Here is a 19,306-nt window from a genome sequence, read left to right as displayed (position 1 = left end):
CTATTTAGTCCTGAAGAAATACACGGCTCCCAATTTTCAGATTCTATAGTAGCTATACAAACACGGATGACCACCAGTGGTGAACACACAGTGGCTCGTAAGCCTCCTTGATTACGCTAATTAAGTCCTGTCTAATTAAATTACTGTCTCGTGTTAACCAATAGCAAAAGCTGATTCGTTAACGATGCAGACCGATGAATGAAAAGTAAAGCCTTATCTGATTGCAGCTTAATGTCAATTGGCTAATTTGCCGTCTTGCGCAAAGTTGCTCGATCCGCAGGAAGGCGTTTTCTCTGGCGCTCGCACATCGGTCGCGTTAATTGCTATTTGTCATCGAGCTATGCAGCTCGAGTGTTGCATCTCGCCAGCCCTCGCGCGCTACGAGAAGTGTGTGATTGTGGGCAGTGGCTACACAAACTCTGAAGGATCTGAGCTCGCCTTGCAGGACTACCCTATTATATCCATCGGTGACAACCTGGAGAGAAGTTCACCTCTGAAAAAAAACTCCACTGGGATGACGAATCAGTCAGAGGCAGACAATTTCACCGACTCGAAGGACTCATCGGGGGACGTCCAGCGAGGCAAACTCTCTCCTGATCTTGACGGAGTCACTGACAGTCGTCACAATTTCAATGGATCTGCAGGAGAACGCTATCTCCTGTCTCAGTCCAGTCAATTTCAGCCGAGTACCACCACCATGTTCCCCTACCCGAGTCAGCATGGACCGACGCACCCAGCCTTTTCCATCGGAAGCCCGAGTCGATACATGGCACACCATCCGGTGATAACGAATGGAGCCTACAACAGTCTGCTGGGCAACACTTCTCCTCAAGGCTACCCGACCGCAGGCTACCCGTACGCGCAGCAGTACGGACACGCGTATCAAGGGACGGCTTTCTACCAGTTTTCCTCGGCTCAGGCCGGGTTTGTGCCCGGTAAATCGCAGGTCTACCTCTGCAACAGGGCCCTGTGGCTTAAATTTCACAGACATCAAACAGAGATGATTATTACCAAGCAAGGACGGTAGGTGCTTTATAATTTTAGGTGTAACAGCCGATTTCAAAAACGTTTCTTTACGTAATACATACGCAATTTTTGGCCAAAAATGGGATGTTGCATGTTTTCGTTTTGCGCATTTTTCGTTTTTGCGTCTTTGTAACAAATTAAGGTAAACAAAAAAATAAATACTATTAAAAAAAAAACTGCTGAGCCTTTTTCTTTCTTTCTTTCTTTCTTTCTTTCTTTCTTTCGTTCTTTCGTTCTTTCTTTCTTTCTTTCTTTTGCGTTATTCAAGAACAGATTTTTTTTTAAATTAGATTCGATCATTATAATTAGATTAACAGTTGTTTATCCTTTCTATTCCTTTTTGTGTAATTAACTTTTAATCAGTCATTATTTATCCAAAGCGCCTATAACTCGTTATTTTTTAATATTTTCTATTTTTGCTTTAAAACAAATATTTAGGTAAATAAAAGTGATTAAATTACTAAATTAAAACATTGCAATCATATGTTTGCTTGCTGTACCACAGTTATGCGCATTGACATTTTTTCTTTTTATGTACCCTCAGGCGAATGTTCCCGTTCTTGAGTTTCAATATATCTGGTCTTGACCCGACGGCGCATTACAATATTTTTGTGGACGTTATTCTTGCGGATCCAAATCACTGGCGTTTTCAAGGAGGAAAATGGGTCCCGTGCGGAAAAGCAGACACAAATGTAACAGGTGAGTTTAGGACAATTTAATATGAATGAAGTTCAAAGCATTTTATTATTATTGTTATTGTTGTTGTTGTTATCATCATCATCATCATCATAATTATATCTATTATTGTTTTTATTAACTGTAGTAATAACACTTATTGATTCGACCAGTAACATAATAACAAAATAACATCAGTAATAACAATTATTAATTCAAACGGATTTATTTAGAGGATTAATTTGCTATTTAGAGGTATAGGCTATAGACAAGTATCCTTTTGAGAAGAGAATATCTTTGTTAATTTTGTCTTGGCACAACACTGACATATTCCAAATGTGATTTCTGAACAGGTAACAGGGTTTACATGCACCCCGATTCGCCCAACACCGGTGCGCACTGGATGCGCCAAGAGATATCCTTTGGAAAACTCAAACTAACCAACAACAAAGGCGCATCTAACAACACAGGGCAGGTCAGTTAGATTATAAATCATAATAATGAAACATTAATAGCCGCTATTTAGGCTACAGTAGAAATAACAACTTTGATGTGCATTTCTGGCATGTGTTATATATGTATATGTGTGTGTGTTAGGAATTACATTTATACAATGCAACATATTTTTCATGGTTATAATAATTACTACGATTAATAAAAGCATGTAATTTCAAGTAGCTCCAAAAAATAATTACATGCAGTTTAGAAGTATTATGCACATATAAACGTAGGAAAATAACAAGAACACAAATGCAGTGATCATGTTGTTTATTACCCTGTAAACACTAAAAATGTAATCAGGTTGATTCAGACATGTCACATAATATTTTTGACTTGAATAAAATCGGTCAGTTTTGATGTTAACGAATGAATGACATTTTTAGGATACCTGAAATGATTTTTTTTTTCTACAGTAGGATGTAGCTAAATTCGGTTAATATTGGTGCATTAAATCGAATTCTCTATGCGTGCGCAAGGAAGCATGTTAACGTTCTCTGACGGTCTCGTTTATTCGCCTGAATTCCTACAGATGGTGGTCCTGCAGTCTCTGCATAAATACCAGCCTCGACTGCATGTGGTCCAGGTGAACGAGGACGGAACCGAGGATACGAGCCAACCTGACCGCGTGCAGGCCTTCACTTTCCCGGAGACGCAGTTTATCGCGGTCACCGCTTATCAAAATACTGACGTAAGGAAGAAATCATAACTTTTGATCAGATATCAGATTATGCTGGGAAACGTTATGATTTATGGATTATTCTGTCGGTTTCTGTTACAGATCACACAGTTAAAAATCGACCACAATCCATTTGCAAAAGGATTCCGGGACAATTATGACACGTAAGTCTGTTTCTTGTTTGACAGATTTTTCCCATCCTCATTTAGCCTGTGCGCATTTATTTTTTCGCGCTTTATATTTAAAGATCTCGGAAGAATAACAATTGCTCATATCGAACATAATAAAATATTATTTCATGTGCACTTGCTGTTTAAGCACACACACACACACACACACACACACACACACACACACACACACACACACACACACACACACACACACACACACACACACACACACACACGTAGTGTTTCCATGTTTTATGGGGACTTTCCATAGACATAATGGTTTTTATACTGTACAAACTTTATATTCTATCCCCTAAACCTAACCCTACCCCTAAACCTAACCCTCACAGAAAACTTTCTGCATTTTTACATTTTCAAAAAACATAATTTAGTATGATTTATAAGCTGTATTCTTCATTGGGACTGACAAAATGTCCCCACAAGGTCAAACAATTCGGGTTTTACTATCCTTATGGGGACATTTGGTCCCCACAAAGTGATAAATACACACACACACACACACACGCACGCACACGCACATGCACACACACACACACACACAACGATGATTTTATTAATTGGAATTTTTCTATTGACCGATGTAGGGACCCAGTTTTGTGAGCAGGGTGCCAAGTCTCAAGACATAGCCTAAATAGAGTATCTTCATGCTCTGAGAACACCTGTCAGCTTTTGGGCATCTGATGTTTTTCCCGAGAAGACTATTGGCATGCACACTGTTCCTCGACGACCAAGATACGTTTTGGAAAGCTTAACATTTCAACAGAAACATTTTTGACCTCTTTTAGTATTGCATTTTGCATTCTCATTAACAAAATAAACGAGACGCACACACATTTTCCGTGCACAGTGTGCATGTGTTCATTTGCGCAATTACGCACAGAATGGAAAATTGATATTGAACAAAGTTTTTCCCCTTGAATGTCTATTACGCATTGGCAACGCTTTATTTACGCCGACATGCTACGCCTCTCATATGCAACATTAACGTGTTTGTCCACCATCTTTCTCCAGTGTCTACACAGGTTGTGACATTGATCGGTTGACGCCGTCCCCGGGTGACTCGCCGCGCTCTCAGATCATGCCTGGCGCAAGATATGCCATGGCTGGTTCTTTCCTGCAGGACCAATTTGTGAGCTCGTATGCCAAGTCCCGCTTTCACCCTGGCGTCGGAGGCGCTCCTGGCACGGACCGCAGCGTCCCACTTAGTAACAGCTTGCTCTCCCCGCAACAAGCCGAGGAGACCACGGTGGCATCCCCGCAGCGATGGTTTGTCACCCCTGCCAACAACCGACTGGACTTTGCCGCCTCGGCATACGATGCCGCCGCTGCTGCTGATTTCGCTGGTAACGCGGCCACCCTTCTGTCGTACGCAGCTGCCGGAGTGAAAGCGCTGCCCCTGCCCGGGGCGGGATGCTCCAACAGGCCTCTGGGGTATTACGGCGAGCCGCCGGGATGGGGCACTCGGACCCCGCCGCAATATTGCAGCAAGTCAAGCTCCGTCCTCTCCTGCTGGCCGTCCAACTCCATGGGGAGCACCAGAACGACGACCTCCAGTTACCTGCTACCTGGCCTCGAGGACGGCGACGCCATCGCGGCCGACAGGTCACCTGACGAATCCAAACCAAAAGACCTGTCTGAATCCAGCTGGATAGAAACGCCGTCCTCAATTAAATCCATCGACTCGAGCGATTCTGGGATTTTTGAGCAAGCCAAGCGGAGGAGGATTTCGCCATCTGCCACGCCGGTTTCAGAAACCTCGTCTCCGTTAAAATCCGAAATGTTAACGCCGAGGGAATGCGAGAAAAACTGCTCCAAGGACATCGGCTACTACAGCTTTTACCCCCACAGTTAGAAACTGGGAAGAACTCATGCATCATGGCTAATATGCTCAAGGAGTGATTTATAATCTATTTATTCCTATTTATGTGCTTAGTAATTTATTACTGGGGTATTTATTCATCCATCGGACCGAACTTGGTCGCGTCGTTCAAAGGACGGTTTGACATGAAAAAGCGACATTTATTTAAGGTTTTAACTGTTAACTGTCCTATTGTAAGTATGAAAGTACTGTACATATTTGTACTTATCTATCCATTTCTGGTTTTCCCGTTCAGTGTGGATGTACAATATGGCAAAAACAGAATAGTTTCATGTTTGAATGTACTTAGTAGCCTACATTGAGTGTTCGTTTGTTTGAATAGCTACATATATTCAATATTTTGATGTTTAAAACACGATGTTGCTCACCTGTTGAAGGGACCACCTAAAGAGTTGATCTGACAGAAAAAAAAAACATGTCTTGTCAGATGTCGGCTTATATTGATGTTGCTTCTTACAGTCGCATTGTCTGTTCGGGAATATCATATAGTCAGTAGTTTCATCGTTCTTGGCATTTCCATTTTGTGGACGTTGTTGTAAAGTTGTCAGAGCATATGTTTATACCACACAAGCGTAAAATCGTGGTTATCTCATTACCCTTGAATAGAGATAAAACAGACTACGTATTACCGACTCGGACATTTTTCATGTGTGTTTCATAGGCTGTTCTCTCATGAGGAAAAACGCGAATTAGGCGTGCTGATGTGTAAAGGTCATGTAACTGCGGTGTGCTTACTTGCAATAAATATGTAAGAATGTGAAAACCCTGCATGGCGAAACACATGAATCCAAACTGGTTCCAAAAGCTAATAATTCTGTTCCAAAAGAGCTCCAAGTCACAATGGGAATATCGTTCCATTTTTTTGTTGCCTGTTCGGTACATTTGCCAAATAAAATGTTAACAGTAAAGCATTGCAACAGATGATGCATTTGTTGGATGCTTTTATCCAAAGCGACTTACAGTGCACTTATTACAGGGACAATCCCCCCAGAGCAACCTGGAGTTAAGTGGTGGCTTTGGGGATCGAACCAGCAACCTCCTGATTACCATTTCATTGCTTTAGCCCACTAGGCCACCACCACTCTACATTAGAGTTAGAGTACAACTCAAGTAACACTGGTTTTAATAGTAACACAAACACTTGATCAACATATTTCACAAGAAGTTTTTTGATGAAATGCAAGAATAGAAGATGAAGAATGAAGTTGGTTTTACGAACAGCATCATTTGTTTGCAGATTGCTCATGGTTAAATATTTCGATATATAATGCAATTAATTCTATTTTAAAGTGGGTCCCACTGCATTCATTTTAACAACACAAAATCTAAATAAACAGAAATAAAATCGAATAATAATAATGCAGTTTATTTTAAGTCGCGTTTTACAAACAAGATTTAATTTACAAGGAGACAAATGGGAGGTCGCACATACAATACATGGGTGTAAATGAGCATTCAGCTCTTGCCAAATAACAAACAAACAAACAAACAATACAAAAAAGACTTGGGAGCTACTATTACAGCTTTAGAAACATGATAACACTTTCTAACATGATTTCATAAATCGTCCAGAGTTGTGAATAAATCTCCAAAAATATTTGAGCATTTTTAAAAGCATTTTAATGTCATAACAAAATTACATCAAATTTAATTGTGTGCTGTTTAATTGAATTAAATGAATAAAACTTAAAATATGTAGTTATTTAATGTTAGTTTTATTGAAGATTACTCCATTCGATTTGATGTATTTTTGATATGAAATTTAAATGCATTATTATTATTATTATTATTATATTTGAGTGTATAGCTTATAGTATCTTTAAATCCGTGCTATTAGGGAAACGTGATGAGCAGTGTGGCCTCTTCTCTGAGCATGCTTCATAGGTCTTTTATTTTGTATGAGCTAATTTGTAATCTTTTGCCAGAATTCAGTCAGTCCTTTTTGGATTAGTCCACAAATATTCGTTATGAACACAAAAAATAATGTCTCTAAAGCAGCCAAATGAGAAAACCTGCATGCTGTTTGAGTGTTTGCTGCCTCCTTGTGGTTCACTTACTGTATAGACTACCTGCGGTGAATGAAATAATCTTATACAATATGAAATAATCATAATTAAATCATAATTTTAGTCAGATTTATCATATGTAATTATTAAGATATTTTCATCTAAAAAAAAAAAGCACAGTTCAATGTTTCATTTCGAAAATGTAATGTGTAAGAAAAAGCCAGAACGGGATGTCAGTGCCCCATCCATAAAAATAACTTTAGACAGGATGGACACTTTCCATTTTTGCCCTGCAAAGGCTAAGGGGCTCTCCCTGGGTGTTTACTGGGGGTACCTAACATCAGCGGCTTGGCAGAATAGATCAGGGGCTAAAGCCCCACATGCCCCACCACTCACCAAAAAAACTTTTTTTAAATATCAGCTTCACCCCAATAATTTAAGAAGTTCAGCCATAGTGCAGGCCTGACAGTGGTAGTACAGATGGCAGATGTAAAAGCGTATAGCTGTGTAGCTGAGCGATGTTGATTGCCCATAATACAAAAACAGTGACTAGAGTTAAGACACAATAGAGAGTGCTGTTGGCAAAAGTGAGTGTTATGAAAGTGTACATCTGCATTATAATGCATTAAGCATACATATAAACATATCTGAGTCGTATGTTTACACTGAGTGCTAGTGGTCACACTTTTATAATTCAGTGAATGTTTCTCAGAATTGGTTTATTTCTTAAAGTCAATTTTTGAAGAGGCATCTTAATGCAAAAGGCTATTTAACTTTGTGTAGCTCATTGAACACATTTTGACTTTTTGTGACTACAATACATGGGGTAAGTTGTCATAAAGGGCCTATTACAGCCTGTGAGCTCAATTTAAACAGTGAAGCAAATTATGACGCACAAAATGATTCATGAAACAGCAAAATGACAAATTAAATCCATTTACAACATATAAAACACATATGATGACTTGCCCAATACTGACATTTATTATAAAAATATTCTTGTCCTGAGAACACGGTTCAATGTGTCACTTAAAACCTACCTTAATTACTGTATATAGTCTGAATGTACGCCAGTGTGATTTTATTGTGTTCACATGCTTACCCGCCATCTATTACAAAAATACATGAAATTGGAATTTTAATTGGGAGGATAGAATTCACAAAAATGGGAAATTCTGTAATAATTTTCTCACCCTCATGAGGTTCCAAACCCCACATGACTTTATATATATATATATCATATTTTGTGTTCCAAGAAAGAATGAAAATCATACCGGTTTGGAACAACATTAGGGTGAGTAAATGATGACACAATTTAAAATTTGGGGTGAACTATCCCTTTAAGATGTTATTAAAAGCAACATACAAAACTCACTTCTTGAAACCAAACATTTGTGCATTTGGACATATCACTCAATACATTATAGTGACGGAGACTGCTCTTGTGTGACAATTTGCCCCGATCGATCAGCCTTATAATGAATTAAGCATATCTGAATTCTCAGCAACCAAAATGAATCAGACTTTTACAGTTTTGTGACTATACTCATATACTTTACTCTCTATTAGCACGCTGTTAGTGCTATTTGACGGGCTAATCTCTCTTCAAAGTGCAGTACAAAAATATTAAGAGGCACTATAGTAAGATATGAATACCCCCTCCCTTCTGGTGCGTCACACAGCAGCTAACACGCGCCATTATAAGCGAGAATAAAATCTCCGCGCCCCTTCAACAGCACTAATATCACTTTGCTAAATATGTGACCGGAGGCTCCGGAGCGTCTCTGCACTGACAGCGTGCTGCCGCTGAACACGAACCGGAGCGCGATAGTGAGCAGCTGTTCTACAGGTACAGGAAGATGGACGCAAAGGACCAAAGCGCACAAATGGAGCCTTTACTGGCGACGGTAAGATGCTCTTTTTAACTCAGTCTTGAATTCAACACATCATATGCAGCACACGTTGGAATTGGTTACTAAATCTGTCCGATCTGTGAAATGATCATGCGTTCTGGTTTTAGGCGAATCAATGTAACAGATACTTTTAGCATCCGTGAATGGATCACACTTGTTTTCCTTTTCGTGCTTTGCGCATTTTGCAGTTACGCTGGTGCATGTAGCGCGCGACATTTCACAGTTGTTCACATTGCATGACTAAATGTTGCGGCTTTTGCATGTGGCACATCGGGACGCCTTTTAATAACATAGAGCACTCCAGGATTGTTCATTTGTATGACTGACTGTGGGGAAATACTGGCCACAGGTTCATTGCGCTGTCATGCACTATAAGAGAATATTGTCTATTTGCAGTGGCGGAGCTAGGGGGTGGTCAGGGGTTGCCGTGGCCACCACATTATCCACCCCACTCGCAGTTGCTGTTTTAGTCATTTTTTGGCACAATTGAGTTCTTTAGAGGTGTGAAATCATCTCTGTGCAAATGTACAAACTTAACATGTGTGCACACCAAGGTCACTAAACCTCTCTGTCCCGGGTGCAGGGCTGGATTTTCCCGGTGGGCCGATGCACTTTGGGGCCGATCAGGTGCGGACTGGCCAGCGGGAGAACCGAGCGGGCCTGTGGTTCGGCCGCGAAACGTGACAAATGTGCCGCCGCGATAAGCAAAAATGAGCCGCCACGTTATGCAGAACAGAGCACAAAACGGCGCCGTGATATGCAGAACAACGCTCAACAACTTTTGGGCCAGTTGCCATGTAAAATCCCATGCCGATTTCGCTTCCCAGTCCAGCCCTGCCCGGGTGTCATTGTATCCATTATCCCTTCCAACCCCCCCACACACAGTCCGATGATACAAAAATGCTGCCCGAACATTTCTTTACCACCACAGACCGATCACTTGCCCCTGCCTGGCCACCCCTTTGAAAAACTCCTGGCTCCGCCCCTGTCCCACCCCTGTACATGGAAAAGACTAAACTAAACCAAGTGTTAATGACGTTCTTAAGAACGGATCAAGATCTTGTTTAAAAAATGTGCACCCTAATTGGTAACACCTCATGGAACCTACTAATAGCTGTAATAGGGTTATTCTCCTGTCAAGAATCTGGGTCATAGCCTATTTCACCCCCAAAAATCTAAAGAAAGAAAGAATAGATTTTGTATGAAGGCAATGGAGCCAATATTTGCATTGTAGCAATATATATATGAAAAGAAAAAAATTGCTGTTACGGTATAGGACACTTAATACTTTTTTTAATTAACGTGGGACAGGACAAAATGATCTGTTGTGGTAATCAACATTATGGCACAAATGCTATCGATTGATCTTAACTTGTATTGAACCCGGAATGTTCCTTTAAATAATAGAGATCACTGTGTTACAGTAGGTATTACAGTTATTGTTTACAATACAGTACTGATCATAATCAGGTCCAGACGGAAACTTCTGACTTTATCCACGTTTTCTGTGTTGATTTTTGGGTAAAATCTTATTTGCAAAATGTAAAAATTTGTTAAACCAAGATGAAAGTACTCATATTGGAAAGCATTATCAAATTAACCAAAATAAAGAATAAAGAAACACTTATGGTACAAGGGATGTGTACAATTTTATGAACGACTTGCAATCAAATTGACATTTTCTGTAGAGTTCTGCTTGCATATTCAGTGTGGGCCTGCTGCTAATCCACTGAGAGTAATTAATGAGAATAAAGGAACGTCTATCAGGAAGACTCGCAGACTTGAGTGAAATTTAAGAGGACATTTATTTGATGAATATAAAACAGAAATGTAATGTCTCTCTTTGGCGTAAGCCCCATCTGGCGGTCCGAAGAAGTTGTACTCGGAACTGTCATATCCTGCCGGAGATATGAGGCAGGGGCGAGGAGCCTACCCCCGTGAAGGATGGGACTCAACTGGTGGTGGTGGGGTGGTGGAGGTTGCCGTGTTAGCACACTGAAACAGCAATGTCATAAAATGTGAGCAGACTTATAAAGCAATGGCTTACATGTGATTGGCTAGGAGTTACCCAGCTAATGGTGCGATGATGTACAGCTGCTAGTCTTCCCGCTAGAACTACACTGCACTTACATTTACTGAAAAAAAGGCTTGAAATGTAAAAATTCTGGACACATTTTATTTATTGGAATTTGGGGAAGAACTGTCATGAATATCTTGTCACAGTGCTAAAATCCTTAATAGCCATAAAAACAAGCTTAATTAAACCGACTCCACAACAAGTGGTGGTCAGCGGCAGACTTGGACATGTCATGGCAGTAAGCGGCAGTCTCGGGCACCTCGCGGCAGTCAGTGGCAGACTCAGGCGCATTGTGGCAATCAGCGGTAGACTCGGGTGCTTCGTGGCGGTCAGCAACGGACAGGGTGGGTGCCTCTTCCGGAGTGGGGATAATTGATACCCTTGTTGCTGTTCTGCTGCTGTCCATTATGCACCTCTCTCTGATTGCAATTAAGCTGTTGCGGGAATAAAGTTGGTTTAAATGCAAGTGTTGACACTGACTACCACCCCTGGAGTCACGAAGTTCGAATTCAGGGTGTGCTGAGTGTCTCCAGTCTGGTCTCCTAAGCAACCAAATTGTTCCGGTTGCTAGGGAGGGTAGAGTCACATGGGGTAACCTCCTTGTGGTCACGATTAGTGGTTTTACTCAATCATTTACTCACCCAATGTTGTTCATAAGCATATGCTGTTACTTTTTCAATATGAAAATTTCCAATACTTCCATTCAATATGTTTTTGTATGGAAAAGAGCTGAAAAAGAGGGACGTAAATTATTTTGTGTATTTTCTTTTTGCTAGCCATGCTGTCACAGCCATGTCATTTCACAGATACATCAGTGATGAAAAGAAATTCAAATTATATTCGTCTTTTCTTTGAGACAGCATAAATAGAAAGAAAAGCTTGTTAGCAATGCAGAGACAGTGTTTGTCTTATACTGTTTGAACTAAAAAACAAACAACAACATATCTTTTAAAACCAAAAATGGTAACATTTTGGGCCTTTATTGCATTTAAAATTTTTTAGTACCATTGTTTTTATGACTTGTTATGATTTCAAGACACCTTTACTATAACACATCATTTAAAAAATGACTATATATTTTAACACTTGTATTACAGATTCACCTACATTTACACACTTATTCCAATGTGATTAGCTTCCGTGGTAGCTCACCTGATAGAGTGTTGAACTTTAGACTCGAGAAGCTGATACGTGAGACAAAAGTGTCACAGAAGTGACACCAAATGACGTGGTTACTTCAGAAAATGTGCTTTTCATTTTGCATGATATAGGTTAGGTTTTGCATTGGTAAAGGGTAAGGATATCTGTTTTGTTCACCTCTCATTTGCTTTTAGGACACTGTTGGTTAAGTTTAGGCTAAAGTTTTAGGTTAGGGAGGTACATTTTACTCATTAAAACTTAAAAACCTTGTCTGATTGCGACACCATTTCACTCGCTTTTGGCGCCCCCCACTGGACAGGTCACTGGGAATCTACAGCAAAATGTGTAATAAGGCACTAATTTAGTTTTAGAGTCACGTAACGTTCATGAGTTCAGACTGAAAATAGAAGATATCAGTTTCTGATTATATACAGTATTTAGCAAATATTTATTTTTTATTTTTTAGATAAAACAGTTAATTGTGCTATATATACTGAAACTAAGCCACATAAATGGTGTTAAAATGTGTCAAATCTTGTGCTGTTACTGTCTGTGTGTAGCCACTCTGCAGATCTGTCTGATGAACCACAACATTAGAAACGAGCAGTTGATTTGAACAATCTGACCATTTCAGTCTGAATGGCACATTTGAATGCAAATTTCTATATGCAACTTTACAAAGAGGCTGTTATTGAAGGATGGGTTGGTAAAAACAATATTCGACCACAACAGGCAGCTCTCGAGTAAGTGCAGTTAGTCATTTCACATGTAAATACAACATTTATATAATATCTTAAAGGCACAGCAGCCAAAACAACAGCCATGAAAAATGAAATTATGAATTTTGAGACAAAACCTTTCTAACATTATAAGTGGACCTCAGGGAAACAAATAAATAATTAGAAGTACATAATATGAAAAATATAAATAATATGAGCCTTGCGTTAAAGCATTAAAAGTGATAACAGTCGGAACATTCACAGATGTGCATTTGTTATGCATATACTGTATTTTTGGAGAATGCATCAATGCTGTAAACAGATTTAAATGTAAACAATGTAGAGTACAGTAAGCCAGGCAGTACCACTGCTATCTACACGCATACTACGCAGTCTGCGTAGGGCACCAACTCCCTAGGGGGGCACCATCTTACCCTAGGAGGGCACCAGAAAGTCCACCGGCTGCCCTTTCTCGCACGTTATACATTATTCAAGGACCTGAAAGCAGTTGAGGAACACATTGCGCTTATATCACGTGAACAACCCCCTCCCCTCCACCTGGAACTCTGCATGGTGCATCAATTTGGTCCACAGCGGCCCCAAATCTTTAAGATTTCAGAGAGACTAAATACAGCAGCATTAGAGTCTGGTCCAAATTCCTGGAGCTGTTGGCAAATGCTGAATGTATTTTTGTGCGGTGGGGACTTGCGCTGCTGTCCACAGCCACACCAGAAAAAAGAGGAAAGTATTGGTTTTTAATCTTTTTAATCCTTCAAGCACCACTAACAACTCCGCTCTAATCACTCGAGAAAATAATTCTTTCATTCTTTCAGTGTTGGCAGAAAAGATTTTGAGTGACCCTCAAAACAGCTCTGAGCGGACACTTACTCATACAGATGGGGAGTTTTGGATAATGACACTTTAACTCCTGTTTAAATGAGATTAAATGTCTAGACCTGTCCAGACATTGTAAACAAATAAAATAAAATAAATAAATAAAAGAAGGAAAAAAGTCACATTAAATGGCTCAAATTGAGAGAAAAAATGGGCACAATCTTTCATATTATTTCTTACAATAAAAAACTGCTTAAAAAAAGGTATGCCAGGTGTAACCAAGGAAGTTTACTATACTTGGAGAAAGCTATCTTATAGTATTCCTATTCATCTCATTGGCTGTAACTGTGCCTTATTGGCTGATTAAAATGAACAATGTACAGAGAGCAAACTCACTTTTACTGTTTCCAAGTATTTTTCAGTAATGATAATCCGATATATATTTGTCAGTCTGATTAATCAGACGATATCTGTCCATAATGAAATGATCAACATTGGCTGATAATTCATAATAGCCATTTTGTGTGTGTCTCACTTGTCAACATTACTGTACATTATCGTATGGACAGTATATATCGGCATTATATCGGCCGTGCATATCGGTATCGGTGCTGACCATATAAAAAAAACATTTCTGTCAATCAGTAGTTCACATGCTTTTCTGGTATCACAGGACAATATAACGATGGCTTTTGCAAAGCTATCCACTAAGGCAAAGCTAAGCTTTATTATTCAGATTACAGAGAAAAACATTTTCCGCTCAGCATGAATCCAAAGCGGACTGACAAAGCTGATTATTATTGCTTAATGGAAAATTAACAGTGAGCTGTACAGAAACATATATCTGTTGACAGCGATTATGCCAGCATGAATCAGGCAAATTGTGTCTCCATGACATGAATCGGTGATGCGAGCCAATTATATGCATTGTTTTTATAGACAGAGGGCTGTAATTTCAATATAAATTCAGTCAATATATTGACTGTTTTTTGGATAATCCACTAGAGATGTTCATGTAATGGCCTTTGGTATAGATTAAACATATCATATTTACATTTACATTTATGCATTTGGCAGACGCTTTTATCCAAAGCGACTTACAGAACCCTTATTACAGGGACAATCCCCCCAGAGCAACCTGGAGTTAAGTGTCTTGCTCAAGGACACAATGGTGGTGGCTGTGGGGCTCAAACCAGCAACCTTCTGATTACCAGTTATGTGCTTTAGCCCACTACACCACCACACAGTGCAGGCTTCAAGAGAGAAATGCTTTGACCACTGCACGCGGTTACCGGGTACTCAATCCTGGTATCATTGTGCATTCAATTCGTATCTGGACATTTTAAAGTATTGAAAATTTAAGACCCCATTGACTTGCATTGTAAGGACAATCACACATCAGAATATCCTTCAAAAAATCTTCGTTGTGTTCCGCAGAAGAAAGAAAGTCGTACAAGTTTATTGTTTTTTGGTAACACTTAGAGATCTCTGTACTTACGTTCTTAAAGTCTCTGAGAATTGAACTTTGAGCTCGGCACCATCTGTTTTAATAATGCACGCTTCTCGGTAATGAGGCGCTAATACGCCAGCTTGTTGCGTGGAACAGCTGGCTCATAATGCCGTCTTTTGAGAACAAATGCACAAATCCGGTCTGCTTTCTCCTCTTAATCATTATCTGAGAGTGACACGGAGGAACACTTGACTAGAAACCGTGTTAACCCTGTTTATGAAACTTGCAGACATTCTTTTGCACATAAGAAACACTAATTAAAAACTCCCTCAAGAGCTCATTATGCCACTAATTGGTTTTGTGCTTATGCTGAGCGTTGAGTAAATGTCTTCTAATTGCATTTCTGTGTTAAATATAAAGAAGACACCACTCAATACAATGAAGCTTGCTGTATCTCATATACATAAACGTCTTTGAGTATGTGCACAACATGTACTGTTACTCCATTAAGACATTAAGTGTGCTTACAACCAACAGTGATTATGGTGAGTGGTGGTGGTGTAGTGGTCTAAAGCACATAACTGGTAATCAGAAGGTTGCTGGTTTGAGCCCCACAGCCACCACCATTGTGTCCTTGAGCAAGACACTTAACTCCAGGTTGCTCTGGGGGGATTGTCCCTGTAATAAGGGTTCTGTATGTTGCTTTGGATAAAAGCGTCTGCCAAATGCATACATGTAAATGTAACTTCTGTGATGCTCACAGTGTTGAAGAAGAACTAAAAGTGACACCTGTCATTTCTGTTGAAAGTTTCTATATAGCATAGATTTGCCATATTTTAATTTCTAGTTCAACAAGCAATATTAGGATGAGTTTTTCAACCCTTAATGCAAACCCTGAACCTAAACAATGAGTTGTATTTGAAAATAACTGTTGTGTGACATGGACAAAATACAACATTTGGGTTTAGAATGAGACGAGGGAAGCGTATTACAGGTTATCGTCATGCATCGGTCATTTGCTTTGCATAAATACTGTTAATGTGCAATGAATGACCACATTTATTCACAGACTTTTCCTTTCTCAAAATAAAGTGTTGGATTGGAAGTTAGCTATAATTTAATGCCTGTATTGTATCGATATGCTGAGGAAAAATACTCAAATATGCTGTCTATCGACAAGTCTTTTACCCTAAATAAAGCAAGATAAAAACAAATGTAAACATCGTCGTCACATGTGATGGTGGAAATAAAACTCTCAAGTATGAAGCACCCAAAGAAAACATTATTCTTCATGCAGCAGAAGTGTTGAAGAACATCGGTTTGATATTGTGGAGTGAGTCTGGTGCTGCGGACTACACTAGTCGCCATGGTAACCGCCTAGAAGTTGGATAGCATTCCCACATGTAGAAAAACAGCAATGCTTAAGACCAGAATAACAAGCACACTGAGTTTGACCCAATCACTCCTATAACACCCCAGCATCAGAATATCATCTTGGCAACTATATAGCAGCATCCTGGCAACCTCCATCCTGTGACTTTTGCACAGGCAAGCACCAGTCACATACATTTACTCTAGTGTGTGTGTGTGTGTGTCTCCGTGTGACACGCAGGGACAAAGTGAGCTGTCAGTAGAGATGTATCCATTATGCCTGTCACTCTGAGAGAGAGCTAAATACTGACATCTCTCTCTCTCTCTCCACCACAGAAACATGATGATGAGGCGATCGTAGACATGAGGAGGCACTCGCTCTATTCTTAAAGGCAGCTTTGAGAAGGAGGAGCTAGAAGGTACATACACATACACTCACACGCATGCAGTGGCGATAGTTTGTATTGGGGGGATGGAGGGGGGGGCGTTCCACCCTGGGTGGCTGCCCATGTCGCCCATGCTTAAATCCACCACTGCACACATGCATGTTTGTATTTCTATCAAGGTGGGGACCTTCCATAGACTTGTATTCTGGGCCGGTGCTAGGTTCTATGTTTAGAGGGGGCAGCGTTGAACTATTGGCCCCCTTAGACCGGCTATGCTTGCATTTTTTATACCGGACACAATGCATGAGAATTTAGGTTTTACTGTCCATGTGGGAACATTTGGTCTCAACAATGAAGTCAAAAACTGACCCACAAACACACGTTTGCTGAACTCTTGTGCTGTGTTCCTCATTGGCTACCACTCCTTGTGTTCCCATGTCAAAATGACCCACCCATTTAAATGATTTATGATTATCTCAAATAATCCATATATTATCAATAAATATTGCATTAGATCTTTTTTCAACTTGATTTCTGGTAACTAGAACAGGTTTGTACCTCTTTTTGGAATATATTGGCAATAGCCCTAACTTACCTGGGCTAATGCAACTAAATGTTTGCATTAAAATTATGTTTTTTACTACATTAAATACCATATATACAATTTTCTGTCCTGTGTATCACAATACTTCATTTAAATGTTTAACCAGAATTTCTTACATTTTGTAAAAAATGGCAGAAAGTCATGCGTGTGTTGTTCCCAGTCAAAAATGACCGGCCCACTAAAATGATATAACTCTCTCATTATGATTCATAGACTGTATAAAAGATGGACGACGCCCCTTCGCTCTTTTCCATTGGTGAGAACTGAAGCGCCAGTGTCCCGATATGGCGCTGACATCTTGGGACTTGAGTCTGCGCAGTTGTGATTTCGGGACCAGACCTGCGCAGTAGTGAGCAGGAAGTAAAGCCGCGAAATCAAGGCCCCGCCCTCATTCTCGCTGAATCAATCGCAAGCACACGCCCCTGCACTTTTGACTTTAATTATGACGGTGTGAAATAATTAATTATAGAAATTTAGATATTAAATTTAAAGCTCCAATCTCCTCAGTCCTCCGAAGATCCTGAAAAAAAGTCAGTTGGTGCTTCAGTGACTACTTCGCTCAGAGAACCTGTCAATCACAGCTGTCAATCATGATGTCACAGCACCGTTTTTATAGCATCAAATAACTAAAAACTTATTTTGAAAACAAACACTTGAAATGACATCAACGTGATAGAAACGACAGTAAATGACAGAAACTATCTTTGGAAAAAAGACATGTGAAGTGTAATTTAATTGTTTAGTTGGTCTCACGTCCCGTTGAATAACATGGGGAGGCGGGGTTTATGACCTATACTAGGACCAGTCACCGGGGGGCGATCGAGACGTTTTGGCTTCACTTTTGAGGGCTTGTGCGGCACACTTGTTATGAATACAAGACCAATTCAGAAAAAGTTGGGACAGTATGAAAATTGCTAATAAAAACAAAAAGGATTGATTTGTAAATTATATTCACCTTTTGCTGTATTGAAAGCACCACAACCTAGGTTGTACTAGGTATAAGGTATATGTATCCCAGACCCGAGGACAGTGACAAGAATTCTAGGGCATATACCCACATGGACGTTGTCCTCCTGCCTTACCCCTCGCAGCCTCTTTGTATGCTCTGCATGCTGGCGAGCAGGAGAATCATTAAAAAAAATGAATCTCTGCCCAGTTCATTCTGTCAGAGAATGTAGAGACAGGACCCAAATGCAGAGCTAAAAAGGGGATTTATTTATCAAAAAACAAAAACCTACATAAAGCTCCCACAAAGGGGAAAACAAACATAAACTACCCCGTAGGGGAAAAGTTATCCAGGGCTGGAGCAAAATGCAGCAAGAACAGGACCGACTGGACCGGGTAGGGATGAATAGGAATGAACATACAAAAACAGGACCAACCAACTTGACCGATTGGGAAACAAGCACACAAGACTGAAGACATGGTGAACTGGCACTGGACAGCAAACATGAGGAGACTAAAATAGGGAGAGAAATCAAATGGTTAACAGGTGAGGCAAATTAACTAATAATCAGAAAACAAGGAGGCAGATAAAGAAACAAATCAAAGCCACGTGCTCTCACGTGACAATAAAACACGCAAATGGCATGAGCACACATCGCCAAGTCAATAAGGTAATTTACGCTCATGCCAACGAGAGAATGCATAACAACGGCAAGCAAAGCGATGCCATGCATTCTCACACTAAATGAAACCTGAGGTTACATTGCGAGACAAACACCACGCGATGCACACAACAGGCGACAAAAACAAGACAGGACACCTGTGCGAGAGTTTGTGCACACACAAACCCGAAACCTCAGACCGAAGTGACCGAACCTCAGCACAACGTGAAGACGGCTTGCGACCCGGG

The 19,306-nt window shown here is 40.1% G+C and overlaps 1 protein-coding gene and 1 pseudogene across 1 annotated transcript; both read left to right on the top strand.

The window, feature by feature from the left end:
* Positions 1-340: 340 nt before the first annotated feature.
* Positions 341-4,924, top strand: LOC127658663 (T-box brain protein 1-like). Its single transcript, XM_052148068.1, has 6 exons — positions 341-1,023; positions 1,571-1,725; positions 2,055-2,176; positions 2,732-2,890; positions 2,981-3,042; positions 4,084-4,924. The coding sequence occupies exons 1-6, from the start codon at positions 341-343 to the stop codon at positions 4,922-4,924; spliced, it is 2,022 nt and encodes a 673-aa protein (XP_052004028.1).
* Positions 4,925-8,816: 3,892 nt separating this feature from the next.
* The window catches only part of LOC127658843 (sodium-driven chloride bicarbonate exchanger-like), a 34,444-nt pseudogene continuing 23,954 nt past the window's right edge, over positions 8,817-19,306 (top strand).

Source organism: Xyrauchen texanus, chromosome 18 (assembly GCF_025860055.1).
Source record: "Xyrauchen texanus isolate HMW12.3.18 chromosome 18, RBS_HiC_50CHRs, whole genome shotgun sequence".
NCBI classification, from domain to species: Eukaryota; Metazoa; Chordata; class Actinopteri; order Cypriniformes; family Catostomidae; genus Xyrauchen; species Xyrauchen texanus.
This window is presented reverse-complemented; position numbering and strand designations above follow the sequence as displayed.